Source organism: Pogona vitticeps, chromosome 5 (genome assembly GCF_051106095.1).
Source record: "Pogona vitticeps strain Pit_001003342236 chromosome 5, PviZW2.1, whole genome shotgun sequence".
Taxonomy (NCBI): domain Eukaryota; kingdom Metazoa; phylum Chordata; class Lepidosauria; order Squamata; family Agamidae; genus Pogona; species Pogona vitticeps.
Window position 1 is genome coordinate 192,987,155 of NC_135787.1, and position 18,018 is coordinate 193,005,172.

An 18,018-nucleotide genomic window follows, 5' to 3' on the forward strand; every position below is an offset into this window, starting at 1 on the left:
TGTCTCCACAATCTGGATACCCTTTTCATGTGGTGTTGTTTGTGGTTCAATATATCAAAGGATCATCCAGCGCTGAGCAGATTTAGGCCGCTCCTGCCTAACACCACCAATGTCTTTTATACGTAGGAGCATCGTCCAATTTGACGAAAAGCTGGTGATCAGCGCCTCTTGGGCCAAAGACGACGATATCACTCGACTCTTGAAGTCTCTTCCCAACTGGATCAACATGGCCCAACCAAAGCAGCTGAGACCAAAGAGGGAGGAAGAAGAGGACTTCGTAAGGTAGCGTTTTTCCTAACCTCCTTTCAAAACCACGCTAATTGCAACAATAGGAGCAACCAGCTCTTGCCTTAACGGCCGTGTGTGCATAGGATGAATGGCTGCGGGGTTCTTATTACCAGGAAGCAGGGTTAAACTTGGGAATGGTCCCGTTGAGTATTGTAAGTTACTTAATCATGTTCTGTTACTTTAGCGGATGACTTAATGCTTGACCATCTGATCTCTTGATCAATTCCACTACCCTCTTCTGTCCAGCTGCCCGCCCGCCCACCCTCGGGACCGCCGGAAAAAGCCTCTTTGCGAGCCACTAAGTTGTTTTAGAAATCCCTGGTGATGAATGAGAGGCTTATTAGTACAACTTACCGGAATCCATTAGGAAAATTATGTTAAGGAATTCTCATCCCTTCCCTGCAGTCTGGAGCCAGCCTGATAGGGCGCTAAAATTGGTGAAAGTCCTTTACGTGCTTTAGAAGAAAGTATGGATTGTTCTAATTGCTGTGCCTTTTACTCTTTCGAAATAGTGTCGCTTGGTTATTATTTTCAATCATGGTTGGGAGCCACTCTAGCTCCTCCCCCCCAAACACCACTTTGAGCCCAAAAGCAGAAGAAAATTACTTGAAATAAAATAAAAATGGATTAGTTCCGTAGGATGTTGGCCATCCTTGAGTGCCATTAAAATTAAAGGAAGACATTTGTAATGCACATCTAAATTTCTGTGGGTTCCTGTGGGACTGAGATATGATTAATTTAGGCTGGAGCAGAGATGGAAATATCGGTTTATATCCTTCTCTCAGGTAGGAAGGAAAAAAATATCAAAGTTTTCTCCCTCCTGGGCAACAGATGTTGTGCATATTTCAATTTTTTATGAACTTTGTTTGAGGGCAGGGAATAAACAGAATTGCTGGGGTTTTGGTTTTTGATTTGTTTGTTTTGTTTGCGGGGGGTTTTTTTGGGGGGGTGCTCACAGACTTCCTATTTGGTTTTGTACAAATTGCAGGTTATTGATGCAAAATAAAAGTTCATGCAAAAAAATTACACACAAAACACACTTTAATGCAAAATACAAAGGGCTAGGTTTTTTCCCCTTGAATGTGTGTTTGTGAGGTTGTTTTTTAAGCTCTTGTGTGAGAGTGAAAAGAAATCTCATAAGCATTGACCATTTTCCCATGGGGTGGAAAGGAACCCTTTTTCATTATTTTTTAATTTTTTGTTGTACACCTCCTAAAGTAGTGATTGGCTAGATAGGCAGTAGATAAATAAAATAAAATAAAATTTTCATGTGGACCAAAATATCTGTGTCTATTCATTTCATCTCTGTCTGGAGCCCACCCAATGTTTCAATACAGTATATAGTATATCCAAATGACCCTTGATCCTTTTTTTCCCCCCAAGCATCAGCAGTACCTGAAAGGCTGATGCAGGATCAGGGTAGTCTTAGCCCATAGCTCTTCTGATTCCAGAGAAGTCTTTCGACCAGATCTGCCTTTAAGGTGCTCCTTTTCCTCAAACGTGCTCTTTGTGGGCATCTTTATGTTCTGCTTTATATCTTCCAGGACCGCCTTTGGCAAGGAGTCCGAAGTTCTCATCGGGAACCTGGGGGACAAGCTGATTCCCCAGCAGGAGATCCTCCGGGATGTCAGTGACCTGAAGGCCTTGGCCAACATGCACGAAAGCCTGGAATGGCTCTCCGGACGGATGAAGGCGGCTTTCTCCGACCTTCCTGTGGCACAGAGTGAGTGATCTCCAGAGAAAGGCCAGGGCGTGCACCATTAATAAAAACATTTAAATCTTATGGGGTCCAAAAAAAAAAGGATCTGTGCCAGCCTCCCCCCAACACGATCTGCTCCAACTGGGCTGCAGTTCTCCTCATTCATGTCCAGGCTGCATAGCCATGTAGACTGAAGAACGATAGGAGATGTAGAAGATGCTAGGTTGGGGAAGGCTGGTCCTTGTCACCACCGTTATTGCTACAATTCGGGGTCTTTTGGTGAAGTTGGTGGGTTGGGAATTCAGAAAAAAAGCCAGATCAAGTACTTCACGCAAAGTGGATCAGTGGATGGGGTTCACTGCTGTGAAGTAGCCTGAGAGCCACCATCTCATGTGGCTTTGCAAGGGTGTTGGGTACATGGACAGAGAACAGATCCATCGATGGTTGTTGGAAATTATGGCTCAAAGGAACTCCATGGGTTTCTGGTGACCAGGGGTTGGACCAGCGGCATTTCTGCCTTCTTGTTTGGACCGACGCTGAAAGGGCAGTAAGGCAGGAAAAAAGTCCAAGGATAACCTGTGCCAGAACCACATAGGTAAGGCATCACAAAGGTTCTAGAGTCAGCATAGTACGACAAGGACCAGTCCCCAAAGTCAGCATCCGTCCATAAACTACTAACACAGCAGCTCAGAGATCCCAAAACGCAGCGGTCCAAAGCAGGGCTGTGACCCCTGTCAGGCAGGAAAACAAAATAAATGCTGAAAAGCTATAAGAGAGAAGCCGTTGATAAGAATGTTCGTTTCAGGTTTGTATTCTGCCTTTGTCGGTCTGCACCATGGGTGACTTCCTTCCACAGCTGCAGCTACCCAACTTTGCTGCTGTTTGGTAATCCTTGATGGATACATTTGCTCTTTCTTGGTGGAATTGATGGGCCCGCGCTTGGGAAAGGCTGGCATTCTGTCCGATGTAGGACGGGTCTTTCCTCTTGGGTGTGGGTCTTTTCTCTGTGTCTGTGGGAAAGGTGTTCCTCCTCTCCCTATCCTCCCTCCTGCTGAGGCAAGTAGCCCCGGGCCTTCTTCCTCTGAGGAAAAGTCTGCCCAGTGTGGCATGATGCCTTGCTTCTGGACCTCTGGAAGACCTCTAGTGGGTTTCTGTGGAAAGCCAGACGGCTGGACAAGACAAACCCACAGTCTGGTCCAGCGTGACCCTTCTCGGGTCCTTACATGTCCAGCATTTGTCCAGAGCCAGGCATGGGATAGAAAGTCTGCGTGGTACAGCCGCTGACCCATGAACTGCTTTCTCATGCAACAGAGAGGGAAGGGGAGAAGATGGTGAAGAATTGTCTGAAGGTCCCTTGAGAAGAGTGGAACCCAGCTTGGTGATGATGAAGACTGAGGAGGGAAAGAAAGCTACCCTGGGGAAGAAGTTGGATATGATCTGGGATTTTGAAGAAGCGAAGAGATGGCAGTTGAAGGGGGAAAGGCTTGGCATGGGAGGTGATGTGCAGATGGCAGAAGGGAGTGGGCAGTGAAGAGGAGTTTTTGTGGAATGACAGTGGAGTGTGGGAAAGGAATCTAGCACCCCCTCATGGCCTAAAAAAGAGGAGAGGAGCTGCTTTTGGATCTGTCAGGACTCGGCGTAGAGGAACTCAGTGGAAAGACAATCTTTTGCTTCTCTTCTGGATTTTCTGTGTGGTTTTTTTTTTAAGTAGACAATCCTGCTATCCCTGTATAATTACAGGTTCAGTTTATTCAGCCGTTCCCATCTTAGAAACATCCCAGAAGGTGTTTGCTTCTGCATTTCAGCCAATTTATAGAGCCAAATAGGCAACGCAGAGAACTTGTGTCGGAAGTTATCCAAAATGTCTAAGAAGAAGGAAAAAAAAGATGCTGAGCTCTGGACAGAAAGGGAGGAATAGGTTGGACCTCTTTTTACTTGGTCATTTAAGACTTGACAGTTAAGACTTCTTCTTTTTCTTTTTTTAAGTGCTTCTTAATAAAATACAAACCGGGTGTACAAAGGTGACTTTACCATGGGCTTGTCAAAAAAGGAAAAGAAAAGAAAAAGCCATCTTTTTCTCCAGATAAAAATTCAATAACCTTTTTTATGTGTCTCTGCCACAATTATCACTCATTTAAAACCCGCCCAGCTAATGGAGTATTTTATCACACCCTAGGCAGTGGCTGCCTAGTTCATTATTTAGTGTTTGCTAAGCTGATGGTACTTCGGCAGCTCTCCCCTTATCTGTGCCTCTTCAGAATTGTTTTATATATATATTTCCACACTGGTCAGATACGGCACAGGTCCCCTTCCCCCCCTTTGGTTTGTTCTCTTTCAAACAACCTTCCCCAACCTTGTGCTCCCTGGACCTGTGGGATTACGACTCCCATCAGCCTCAGACTGGCTGAGGGATGCGGGAGTTGTCGTGCAATCCAGGTGGAGGTAAAAAAAGGCTGGCTTAGAATTTAGAGCTGGCTATATTGTATGACTGGATTCGGAAAAGGTTTTACTCATCCGCAGGTTTCAGTTCCATTTTCTGAATCAGTTGAAACTGGGAGTGGTATTTTTTTTAAAAAAAAATCAGATCTCTGAACCATCTTGTCCATGAGGTACTAGCACCCCAGATTCTGTTTGGCCAACTAGACAGGGTGGCTTCCAGTGTTTTTTTGTGGGGGAGACGAGGGCATTTGCCGATCAAGGAAAATGAAGATTGTCAATTTGGCTAGGAAAGAGATGTCACAGAAAGGCTACTTAAGGCTTAGAAAGAGACCCCAAAGTGAAGGAGACAAAGAGTTAAGAGAGACTGGGGTAAGGGAGAAAGGGACTGCACTGCCTGAGAGAAAATGGACGGGAGAAAACGGGAACGAAGCTTAGAGGAATTTTGAAGAGACTTTGTAATACTGAAAGGCCTTCTAGATATGGTGGTGGAGAGGGTTCCTGTTGTTTTCTGGCTGTGTCTTGCATTCCAGGTAGTTAAAGCTTTGCCCCTAAAGAACACAAGGCCTGCTTATAGCTTAAGCTCTTCCTCCTTTTTCCATCTGTGTTCTCCAGAATTAGCCCTTTCATCCTGACATCTCTATACCCCAAAGTAGGACCTGAGATAGGAACGGCAGGCAAAGGATGTGAAGGGAGAGATTGTGCAGAATCCTAGAATCCGAGAATGATGGAGCTGGAAGGGCCAACTGTAAGGCCATCGAGTCCAACCCCCTGCTCGATACAGGGATCCGGACCAAAGCAGATCTGACAGAGGGTTGTCCCATTTTCCCTTGAATGCCTCCCGCGTTGGAGTGTTGACCACCTCCCACAATCATTGGTTCCATTGTTGTATTGCTCTAACAGCTGAGAAGTTGTTTCCTGATATTCAGCTAAAATCTGGCTTTGAGTAACTTGAGCTCATCATTGTGTGTCCAAGTATTTGAAAAGTGCTATCATATGTACTCTCTCATTTTGTGCCACTGGGCAGGTCTCTGCTTTTTCACGTGCAACTTCACCCTTGCGCGTGTGCATGACTCCCCCCCACACACACAGAGGGTTCCTTCATGACCCGAACCAAAGGGGTTGAGAATTATCGCTATGCGGAGGGAGGCGGAGGTGCTCGCGTGCAGGCACGAAACCTTAGAAAGAACCTTGGTGCTATCCTATCTCCCCTCCGTCTTCTTTTCTCAAGGCTAAGCAGGCCCAGTTGTTTCAGTCTTTTCTCCTAGGGCTTGGTTTCCAATCCCCTGATCATCCCTTTTGCCTTCCTCTGAAATTCTTCCAGTTTGCTGGCATCCTTCTTAAAGTGCAGTGTCCAGACTCTACGTCTGTTCATCCATCCTAAAATCAAGAAGGCAATGGGGGAGAAGAAAGCGAGCCCCATGGGAACGTTCCATGGGCTGCATCTTGCTTATAGGCTGGAGGATTCCCTTCCCACCCTACAACCTCTTGGTCTAAAAATAATTTAATTTAGACTACTAAATTAGCAGTCTATGGGCTGCTGCCATTGAAAGCAATGCTGGTGTCTGAAGCCATTTCCTCTTACAGCCAGCCCAAGCTCCTTACCCATCTTTGTTACAGGGAAGCAAGGTGATTGATTGATTGATTTAATTTATACCATGTGCATCTAGTGGCAACATCACATAAATGGACAATAAACGTACCAAACAAACCCAAAAACCCATCCTAAAACCCTCCTTTGTAACAGGCATCTCTAAATCTCAAGGTGGCAAAATCCAGGCGTTAGGCAATAAACCAACACCATAGGGCAGACACGACACGTAACCCAAGACTCTTCTCATCTGTTCTGGATGGGAGGCAGAAGTTTTAAGATGAGCCTGAAAGCCTTGGTTATCCAAACTCTGAGCAGATGGCTGTATGGAAGGGGGGGAGAGAGAGGTTAGCATGCAAAGCAGGTTTTCCTTGTTTCCCTGGAGAAATTGCGAGAAGCCAGGTTGGGACCGTTGCTTTGCATGGCATGTTGATATGCATAATCCTGTGTATACCCAAAGATTTATTGTGCCCAGTGTAATCACTCATTATGCGTCTTGTCTCTCTGCCTTGCCCACATTTAGGAAGGATTACAGGTGGTTTTAGGCTAATAAACCTTGAATGTTTTCATGAATCAACTTTGAATTATGGTTCGGAGGGGCAAGGATTGCGTCGCTTCACTCTTTAGGGCAAGGTTAGGGACTCTCCCCAAGCTTGGAAAAGTTACATTTTTGGACCGCAGTCTTCAGAGTCTGCCAGCTAGCGTCACCACTGCTCATGCTTGCTGGGAGACTTAGAAATGTAACTTTCCTGGGCTCTAGCAAAGACCCACAGCTTTCCCAAGTTCTGTCTAGAATTTCTTTTCTGCATGTGAAGGTTGTTCTCCGTCACAGGAGGGGACTGTGGCCATTCCACCGCCTACCTACATCCATAACAGGTGCAGTGCTAAGGGTATTTACTATACACTTCCACCACTGGAAATTTGATTCAGTGCTTTGAGGGAAGGAGGAAGGTGGCTGGCATGGCAGTCAGATGATACGGCAGGGTTCTTTGGTCGCACATGACGGAGAGACAGGCCGCTGAAGCAAAAGGGAAGGGAAGGATGAGGGATGTCTCATTTCCTCCTGTGATAGCTGGAATAGGCAGCTTTTGCCTTGGGAAACAGGAAAAGCAGCTGCTATTTTGCCAGGCAATTAAAGGTGACAATTACTTTTGCAGCAAGAGACTGATAGGAAGTGCAGAAAGGTGGGTGGCTGATTCCTTTGTGATGGGAGCTGATCACCTGGTCTTTCAAAGCCATCAGGAAGAAGATGGTCAGACAGCTGGCGTCTCCTGCAGAGCTTGTAAATTAGTTACCTTTTCGGTGTACAGCTGCCAGCATTCCCCAACTATATGTCCAGTCCCAAATCCAGAAAAGTAATTTTTCCAACCAGTAGTTTCTCTCTCTCTTTCTCTCTCTCTCTCTCTCCCTCTCCCTCCCTCTCAGATTGCTGTTGCCCTTTCCCTGGTGTTTGTACAGATGGACCGCATCACTTCCCCATCGCCCACAGAGTAATCCTTATATAGTTGCTGTAGGTTCTTCTTCGTGGCCTCTGTGAATCACACCCTGGGTGATTCGCGCCTATGCAGAGCCTCATCGGAAGATTCTAGAACTTCTGCGGTAGCAATAAACACATTAGACTATGCCCCTCCCTGCCCGTATAAGTCCCTTGGCGCCAAGCGTCAGCTAGAAAGCCCGAGCAAGCTCAGCTTGGAAGGTTGTTGGAAGCCATGGCTGCTCTAGCTGCAGTAAGAAGACTAAGGAGAACTAGGACAGAACTTTTGAAATATGTGAAAGGTAGTCATACAGAGGAAGGGCAGGATCTGTTCATACCAGAGTGCAGCAGGCATGTAAAAATGGGTTCAAGCTGCAGGAAGACAGATTTAGACTAAATATCAGGGAAAAGTTATCTCCTGTTAGAGCAGCATGACAATGGAACCCATGACCTCAGGAGGTGGTAGCCACTCCAGCACTGGAGGCTTTCAAGAGAAAAATCAGAGAGCCATCTATCAGATCTGCTTTGATTTGGATTGCTGCCTTAAGCAGGGGTTGCACATGATGCCCTCATAGGCCCTTTCCAACTCAATGATTCTGTTATTCTATTCTTTCCATTCCCACCTTTATTCCAGTAAGCTCCTCCAAGGCTCCCTTCTTGCCTTGGCCACAAGGACACCCACTGAGTGTCAGTGGAGATACAAACCTAGATTTCCCAAGCCACAGATGAATTGTGTAACCAACTTGCCATATCTATACTTGATTTGAATGTGCCTCCTTTCCTTTGGCCCCACCACACATCCCAAGCATCACCCGCTGCTAGAAGGTGGGTCCCAAGATTCTTCCCTAATTAGAATACAAGCCCCAGGCTGAAGAACGTCCTCCGGTCTTGTTTTATAGCCATTGAAGCAGGTTGCTCTGTTGATTTGATGGGACAAGGGAGAAATCATCCTGGCACTGAGAGGATGTCATCAACTGGGAGCCTTGATGTGCAACAGAACATAGATGCAGAGGTTGGCATTTTAATTCCAGTAGCCCCTGAGACCCCCAAGCAAGCAGCTGTGGCACCCACTCAAAAAGCAGTTGTGTAAAGGTTATGTTTTTATTTTTTTAAGGTTAATGGTCATTGTAATGTTTCAGGTCTCTGTAATTCCTGGAGGAACTGTTTCGTTACTGGTTACGGCAATGATATCAAATATGAGATCAGCATAGCTGTATGTACTGGGATAGGAGGGAAGGGTTGGGGATAAGATCAATGGATGATTGCAGTTGAAATTGAAAATAAACGTGGGAGTGTCTCCTTGCACCTCTCTTTCTCCCTTTTCCAAATTGGAGGTTCTGCTGGAAGGCGAGTCAAGGGCCAACGGTCACCTAGCACCCCCTTCCTGGAGGTCAGGTCTCTGACTCTGGTGAAACCTTTTCCTACCTGGTCCTTCTCTTGCTTTGTAAAAGCAAATGAGTGACACACTTCTCTCCCTCCACAGCCAGAGAAGGGGAGCCTGTGCTTATATATCTCCCATCTTTGTGCAATCAGATTCTGATTGTGCTGATTGCCCCTGAATTAAAAAGGCACCCATCACCTTGTGGGTGTGGTAATCTGCAACCAACAGAGGCACTGCGTTTTCAGGAGAATATTTTCATTCATTGACACTGCCTGCCTTTGCCTCGGTCTTGTCAAATATGTGATGCTAAGGGGTGGGTGGTGTTTTTTGTTTGTTTGTTTGTTTGTTTGAGTAGAATTTGCATCATGTGCCTTACAGATCCGCTACCGGATTATGAATCTGGAACAGGGTCCAATGAGTCTGTTAGGATGAAAGAACACCAATTAGTCCTGCAATTTTTTCCCCAGTGGCCAATGGCTCGAATTAAAAAAAAAAAGTTAGCAAAATCAGGAAGCAATGCTTCCTTAATAGTTCATATCTTTTTATTTTATTGCAATTTATTTTACTTTACTTTATTTATATACCACCTGATCAGTGAATTCACACTACCCTTTTACCCTAGCATGAGCTTCCCTCCTTTTGCATATTGCAAATTTGGCTTTCTTAGCAATTCTTACTACTCAGACATGGTTATTCCTAAGAAATCGTGTGCCTGGAGAGAAAACATAGTAATGGCAAGGAATGCACATTTTCCTTAACACGTGATTTGAGCCTGTATGAAGACTGAAGTTTTAACTCATGCTCCAGCCTTCTATTTCTGAGCATCTTGGGATGTCAGAAAGTACAGCTCCAGGTGAAATTGCATAACCCTGGGTTGTGATATGTCCTTGATGATGTAAAGGTAAAGGTTCCCCCCTTGACATTTAGTCCAGTCATGTCCAACTGTACGGCACAGTGCTCATCCCCATTTCCAAGCCGTAGAGCCAGCATTTGTCCATAGACAGTTTCCGTGGTCACGTGGCCAGCGTGACTAGGCACGGAACGCCATGACTTTCCCACCAAGGTGGTACCTATTTATCGACTTGCATTTTTCACATGCTTTCGAATGGCTAGGTTGGCAGGAGCTGGACAAGCGTCGCATGGATTCGATCTTATGACGGCTGGTCTTCTGACCCTGCAGCACAGAGGCTTCTGTGGTTTAACCCACTGCACCACCACGTCCCAGTCCCTTGATGATGTAGCCCTTGTTTTTCTCTGTCGTGTTACAAATGAAGTATTCCAAGGTGGCAAATGGAGACGTGTAATTAAGCACAATGCAGCTTGATATTCAGATAGTCATCATGGCAGGCACTGAGGCACATCGTAAAAACCACTTGTAAACACTTCAGAGAAATTTAGCTACTCCTTGGATCCTCCAGCTTCCAGGAGGAACCAGTGTGAAGCATAGAACAGCAATACAAAGACAATTGTACACGTCGGTATGATTCCCAGCATGTTGCGATATTTGTATTCCTCAATAGCCACAACGTGGAGCACAATTTCATGCTGCAGACCAGTCTGCTTTGGTGTGCGGCAGCATGAAATTGCATTCTAAGAAGTGTTTATTGTGGAATATACAAACTTTCCTCTTGGTGAGGAGTTCTTTCAAACACACACTGGGAAACGTACCAGGCTTAGCAGTTTCTGTGTTTACATTTGGTGTCTCCTTCTATAGCAGAAATTGATCGGTTTTCAGGAGAGAGAGAGAGACCCTGTAACCCGTCCTCTGCATTTTGTGGCTCATACAGTACTCAGAATAAGTAATGCAAAACTATGTATAGGCATCCTTCAGTCTCAAGAGACTATGGTAACATGCTCTGAATCGAGGAGTGTCCTCTCCACAGCATGAAGCCCGGGTAAGGTAATATGGAGGATAGGCTGTTACCCAAGCAGCAGATCCCCCCTCTCCACATTGCTGAAATGATCCAATGGAAAGGCAAGAGCCAATACAACTGGTTCCAGCAATGTCGCAGGAGTTGGCAGAACGACACATGCTGCCTTCGGGACTCCAGCTCCGGATTTTGCCTCGAGGTTAACTCCTGAAGCCTTTTCCATGAGTGGATATAGCCACAAGGCAGTGGAGGTTTGAAATCGGAGTTTTCCTTCTCCTAGATGGGCTGCCTTCCAGGGCTGACGAGCCCCACCTACCCGGCCTGTTCTTTAATAGTGCAAAAGTATGATCTGTTCCTTAAAACTTTCCTGACTCCCCGGCTTATGCAAATCTAATTGGCTTTCCTATTTACCATATTAAGGCCAGATACAAAATTTGAGAATTCGCCCTCAGCCCAGCTTCCTAGGGAAAAGGGTCCTGGGTCCTGGGAAACGCTCTTATAAAGCAGGAAGTCCCACCCCTAGGCCCCACCCCCAGGCCATGTGCTCAGGAGACAAAAAGAAATCCCAGGGAAAAAAACTCAGCAAGGCATCCATGCAAACAGACCTGGCCTTCGCCCTCAGCCCAGCTTCCTAGGGAAAAGGGTCCTGGGTCCTGGGAAACGCTCTTATAAAGCAGGAAGTCCCACCCCTAGGCCCCACCCCCAGGCCATGTGCTCAGGAGACAAAACTACAAATCAAGAAACCCTGACTTTTTTACACAACAAGCTCTTTAAATCACCTTTAAAAGTCTTCTCTCAGCCTCTTCTCTCCCCTGCACAACATGGGAACAGAAACATCGACCCCCTTGATAAGCCCCTTCTTGGCGGCAGACCTTAACATGATGAGGTTTTTTCGGTGTGCCAGAGAAGCTGAGAGCCATTCTGTCAGGTGGCCCTGGAGCACGGTTGCAAGTCCAGATTGTAAGCAGGGTCACCCAAGGCAGAATGGCCAAAGCTGAGACGCCAGGCTAAGCAGAATCCGCTAGAGGTGTGGCATGCAGGATTTTTGGACTCCAGCGGACAGAATTCTCCAGAGGCAGAATTCTGGGAGTTCCAGCCCACAAGCCCATACCTGCAGACACCTTCATTTTACTCACCTGGGCAAAGGCAAGGCCGCCTTATAGGCCTGCTGCCATACTTCCTGGGAGGAAGCTGCTGCAATGCTTCCTGGGAATGGTAGTTTCATTACCCTTTATCCTCTGTAGAGTATACCTTCTGAAGAACCATCATCCCCAGGAAGCACTGCTGCAGCTTCCTTCCAGGAAGCACTGCAGCAGGAAATGGTCTAACGGAAGGGCTAGGAGGCCTCAGCTTTCTCCAGGTGAGTGAAAGGCAGGTACATGTTTTTGGGCTCAAACTCCCAGAATTCTGCCTGGGGAATTCTTGGAGAATCCTGGCAACTGGGGTCCAAAAAACTTCAGATGGCACACCTCTAATGTCCACCCTGTTCAGGAATTAATGGTTGTATCAGAAGAGAATTGATAGTCCCAAGTGTAATGGGAGGAGAGAAACTCCAGAAGGGTGGCTAAGGGAAGGTGCCACGGGTGGCAGTGGATGTGTCATCCACGCTAACTCTTGTTAGTACAGTGCAGAAGGAATCCATGGGCAATCACCTCTTAATTTTTTATACCTTTTAAACCCTATGATGAGATGAACCGAACTAAAATAAGAACTCGTACTGGAAGATGAGAATCCCAAGTAGAGAGACATTCAACCAGCTACTGAGAAATGAGTAAAAGACAAGTATAGATAGTGCTGATATGAATAACATAACTGTATTAAATCTGAGAGGACGTCTAGTTATCGTACTAATCTAACAAAAGGCAAAAAGAAGGTCTAATGCTATAGGACAAGTCAGAGTGGAAGATGGAATGATAAAAATGAGAATCAATGGAAATCTGGAATTGGAACATTTAAACATTGTAATACTTGGCATCAGTGCACTGCAATAAGAATTTTTCGATCAGATGATTGCAGTGTTTTGCTCTGGAAATAAGAAACTCCAAAGAAATTGCGGCTGTAATTGTGAGGCAAGACATAGCACAAGAAGTAAAGGGTTATAATGCAAAGTCTGATTGATTTATATCAATTAGACTTCATGCAAAGCCTGTCAACATAGCCATAATTAAAGTCTATGTGCAGACTACCATGGCTGAACAAGAGATGGGTAGAAAGCTTTTCTGCCGGTGTTCAAGAGGAAATTGATCACAGACTAAAAAGCATGTGCTGATTAATCAAGGGTGGCTGGAATGCAAAAAAGTAGGAAATGAAGCAGAACCAAACATTATAGGTCTGCAAGCCAAAAATTATACAGGAGAGTGGTTCATAAAATAATGTGAAACCAACAATTTGTTTATCATAAATATATGCTTCAAATAGTCTAATTTATTATTGGACACATGGACATAACCAGATGGTCAGTGTAGAAATCAAATAGACTGTATAATTGGAAGCAGAAGGTGGAGAAGCTCATTTCTCTCTCCAACAGAAGACATGTGGCAGACTGTGGTACTATAGAAGAATGACACAACTTTAATACTTTAATGACGATGAAGAAATAGAAATTGCTTAAGATTTCCCATGCCTCAGTTCAGTCTGCAGCCAAGAAATTAGAAGAAGACTGAGACCTCACCTGGAGTATTGTGTCCAGTTCAAGAAGGATGTTGGCAACCTGGAACGTGTCCAGAGGAGGGTGACCAGAATGGTCAAAGGAGTTGGGAATGTTTAGCCTTACAAAAAGAAGTTTGAGAGGGGACATGGCAGCCATGTTTAAATATTTGAAAGGATGTCATGTGGAAGAGGGGACAGGTTTGTTTCCCAGGGCTCCAGAGACTAGGACACGGAGCAATGGCTTCAAACTACAGGAAAAAAGATTCCATCTGAATATTAGGAAGAACTTCCCGATGATCAGAGCTGTCCAGCAGTGAAATAGGCTGCCTCGAAGGGTGGTGGAGTCTCCTTCTTTGGAGGTTTTCAAACAGAGGCTGGATGGCCATCGGTCGGGAGTACTTGGATGGATGTTCCCGCATGGTGGGGGGTTGGACTGGATGGCCTCCGTGGTCTCTTCCAACTCTATTACTTCAAAGGGCAGCTCTGAAGGAACTAAAATGGTTCTTCAAATGTAAAGATATGGCCCTCATAACAAAGGCCAAGATCGTCCACACTCTTGTATTCCCACTGAGACTGTCCGGAGGTGAAGCTGGCCAGCGAAGAAAGGTGGCGATCAATGCATTTGAAATGGGGTGTTGGCAAAGAGCACGATGGATACCATGGAGCACCAAAAAGATGAATTCAATGTGTGCTAGAGGAAATTCAACCTGATCTCTCGCTAGAAGCTAAAATAAATGAACTGAGATTGTTATACAGAATGATCTCCCTCTCCATGGGATCATTATCCACTGATTTACATAGCTGCAGTGTGAAAATCTTTTAAAAGATTAAAAGAAAAAATCCCAAAAATGCATATTTCTAATGATGAATTGACCAGAACTAGCCACTAGAGGGAGCCACTGACAATGCTACGGTATGTATAGCGTTTGCTATTAAAATTGTGTTGTAGGCACCCTTTAGTCTCGAGAGACTATGGTACCATGCTCTGTATGGAGGTCTTGGAGCAGTGTCTTGTGTGGCTGAAAAGGCCAATTCGAGAGTGACAATCAGATATCAAGGTTTCCCATTTGTTGAGGTCAATTCCTAAGGCCTTCAGATCCCGCTTGCAGATGTGCTTGTAACGCAGCTGTGGTCTCCCTCGAGGGCGATTTCCCTGCACTAATTCTCCACACAGGAGATCTTTTGGAATCCGACCATCAGCCATTCTCACAACGTGCCCAAGCCAACGTAGACGGCGCTGTTTCAATAATGTATACGTGCTGAAAATTCCAGCTCGTTCTAGGACTACTCTGTTTGGGACTTTGTCCTGCCAGGTGATACCAAAAATGCATCGGAGACAATGCATATGGAACGTGTTCAGCTTCCTCTCCTGCCATGCACAAAAGGTCGAGGACTCACTGCAGGACAGGAGTGTGCTCAGGACACAGGCTCTATAGACCTGGATCTTGGTATATGCCGTCAGCTTCTTATTGAGCCATACTCTCTTTGTGAGTCTAGAGAACATGGTGGCTGCTTTCCCAATGCGTTTATCCAGCTCGACATCTAGGGAGAGAGTGTCAGAGATTGTTGAGCCAAGATACACAAATTCATGAACAACCTCCAATTCTTCCATGGAGATAGTAACAGAGGGAGGTGAGTCCATGCCCTGGCTCATGACTTGTGTTTTCTTCAGGCTGATAGTGTTGGCTATACAGTAAATACAGGTTTTTCAGCATCGGGGGAGGGGGGCCTTGGGGCTGATTCCCTGTGGGTATGAGTGCCCTACTGCATTTCAGACATATTGTGAGAAGAAAAAGCTCACTGGAAAAGGCAAGAATGTGGAAGGCAGCAAGAAAATAAGATCTGAAATGAGATGGATTGACTCCATCAAGGAAGTCACGGCCTCTGTTTTGTGAGACCTGAGCACAGCTGATTAGAACTTCTGGAAATCATTAATTCGTTGGGCTGCCATCTGTTGAAAGCGACTTGATGGCATAAAAGCACATAGCATGCACTTTACCTGACAGTTGCAACAGTTATGATAAGCCTTCTGAACTGTAAAAATGCTCTCTCTTCTTCTGTTCTAGCTTTCTTATTATATTTTTTGCCCATGCCCTCCCTGAGTGCAAATGAAGAGGTTCCATTTATGTGATGCTGTGTGCTGTAAGGCTGTTAAAATTTAGCTGTTTTCACTGACAAAGAGTGTTCCGAGTCTGTTGGGCTGTTTTTGTTCACGGCCTTGAAATTCTTTGGGATATAAAACCTCAATAAAGGAAATAAACAATGGCATTAAAAAAGCACTTTCTTCCTAGCTTCTACGCTGTAGAAACAGGCTGCTAGTTTTATCCAGGAGTGAAACAAGCTTTAAAGGACCGGTAAAGTTTCTGGGGAGTGAAGCGAGTTTGCCGAGCAAAATAAGGTATCATTTCTGCCCAACCATGCTGCACTTTACAGTTCGTGCACCCGTTGCCCCGAAGTCGGAGTGTACAGTTTCTGCAGCCACAAGTTTTGATTATACCACCGACTAAGTCACTTATTTACATGACGGCTCTCCGCATACAAGGTTATGAGGTTGGCGGAGGGAACGGAAAGCGGGACACGGAGCAATTAGCATAATCCTAACCTCAAGTGAAAGCGTTGATCCCTGGACACAAGATCCGTCTCCAGGAGAGCAGCATGTGCCGTGTTTGGAAAGGAAGGCCACCCATTTTGTCCATTTAAGGTTGGGGAGCTGCTTTCTGATTCTGTGGCTGCTGAATATTTGATGCAGAGGTTCAAAAGGGCTCTGGCTACTAATAACCTTGGTATTGACCTCTTTTTTTTGCTAAAGGAGCCACCTGGAAGCCAGAGCTATCCTGTGAGAGGAAAATACACAGCAATGTTCTTGTGCATCTTGAAGTGGGTGGATGCCTGAATTGTCAGCAAAACAATAGACTGGGAGAAAGACAGCTCAGCTGTTCTGGCCACAGCAACAGCGATCTAGCTTCATTAAACTAACTCGGTGGAACTTGAGTTCTCTTAAGGCTGTACGTCAGTGGCTCCCAACATCAGATAACCCACATGTTGTCGTTGTTGTTGTTGCTTAGTCTTTAAGTCGTGTCCGACTCTTTGTGACCCCATGGACCAGAGCACGCCAGGCCCTCCTGTCTTCCACTGCCTCCCGGAGTTGGGTCAAATCCATGTTGGTCGCTTCGTTGACCCTGTCCAACCATCTCACCCTCTGTTGTCCCCTTCTCCTGCCTTCACACTTTCCTAACATCAGCGTCTTTTCCAGGGAGTCTTCTCTTCTCATGAGTATTGGAGTCCTGGAGCCTCAGCTTCAGGATCTGTCCTTCCAGTGAGCACTCAGGCTTGATTTCCTTTAGAATGGATAGGTTTGTTCTCCTTGCAGTCCAGGGGACTCTCAAGAGCCTCCTCCAGCACCACAATTCAAAAGCATCGATTCTTCGGCGGTCAGCTTTCTTTATGGTCCAGCTCTCATTTCCGTACATCACTACAGGAAAAACCATAGCTTTGACTATTCGGACTTTTGTCGGCAAGGTGATGTCTCTGCTTTTTAAGATGCTGTCGAGGTTTGTCATCCCAAGAAGCAGTCGTCTTTTAATTTCATGGCTGCTGTCACCATCTGCAGTGATCATGGAGCCCAAGAAAGTGGGCTCCCTCGTGTTACTGGACTGCAATTCCCTGAAATGCCAGCCAGCACAGCTAGCGATGAAGGGTTCTGGGAGTTGCAGACCAAGAATATGTTTTCCCACTGCTTCTTGTTGTGCCAGGGCGTAGACAGATGGTTCTCCGTTTCTCTCTAAAGAGAAATCCTTGTTGCCTTTCTCTGAACTTGTTCCCCTTTATTTGGCACTGTTTAGGCCTCATCTTGAGTTAGATTTTAGGCATCCTTCAGTCTTAAGGCCTCTGAGAGACAGCAAAGGAAGTAGAACTGGGTGAAGGAAAACCAAGTCCAATGGCAGCATATCCAGAGCTTAGAAAAGTTCCTTTTTTGGGGTGCAGCATCCAAATATTCTTTAATCAGTATAGTTGACCATGTCAACTGAGGGATTCTAGAAGTGGCAGACCAAAAAGAAGACACACACAGACACAGACACACACAGACACACACACACACACACACACACACACACACACACACACACACACACACACACACACTTCCAAGTTTGGATCATTTTGCACCATCTTGAAATCTTTATTTAGGAGTTAGCTGAAGAAACATGGTTTCTTCTAACATGCAATTTGGTTCTCTAACTTGGCTCAGTTAAAGCTAGTTGAGGAAGCTCGGGCATGGCTGTGTTCGTTTCAGCAGGGCTTGGGGAGAAGATGCTGCCCCTGAAGATGCTGCCATGGCTTTTTGTTTGAATACAAAGATTCATGAAAAGATGAACATATATTCGGGTGATGTCTCGTCTATCCCTGATCACCTCTGGAGCAGACTATGCTCTCTGTAGAACAGAAATTTGCCAAGGAATGACAGGCATTGGCAATTTATGAATTTAAAACAGTAATAGGTGGTTTACATTAGCAGAGGGTGGGTGAAACCACATAAAACTGCTCTTAAAATCTCCATTTATTGCAGTAATGAAATACCAGCATTCATTACGAGTGGCTGTTGCCTTTTGAGGTCAGACAGAAAGTAAA

General features: G+C 45.6%; 1 protein-coding gene across 1 annotated transcript in view; it reads left to right on the top strand.

The window, feature by feature from the left end:
* Window positions 1-18,018, top strand: part of EXOC4 (exocyst complex component 4) — a 432,390-nt gene that overhangs the window by 374,846 nt on the left and 39,526 nt on the right. Inside the window, exons 13-14 of the mRNA XM_073002480.2 lie at window positions 127-282; window positions 1,833-2,011. Coding sequence (XP_072858581.1) covers window positions 127-282; window positions 1,833-2,011 — 335 coding nt within the window. The remainder of the gene's footprint in view (window positions 1-126; window positions 283-1,832; window positions 2,012-18,018) is intronic.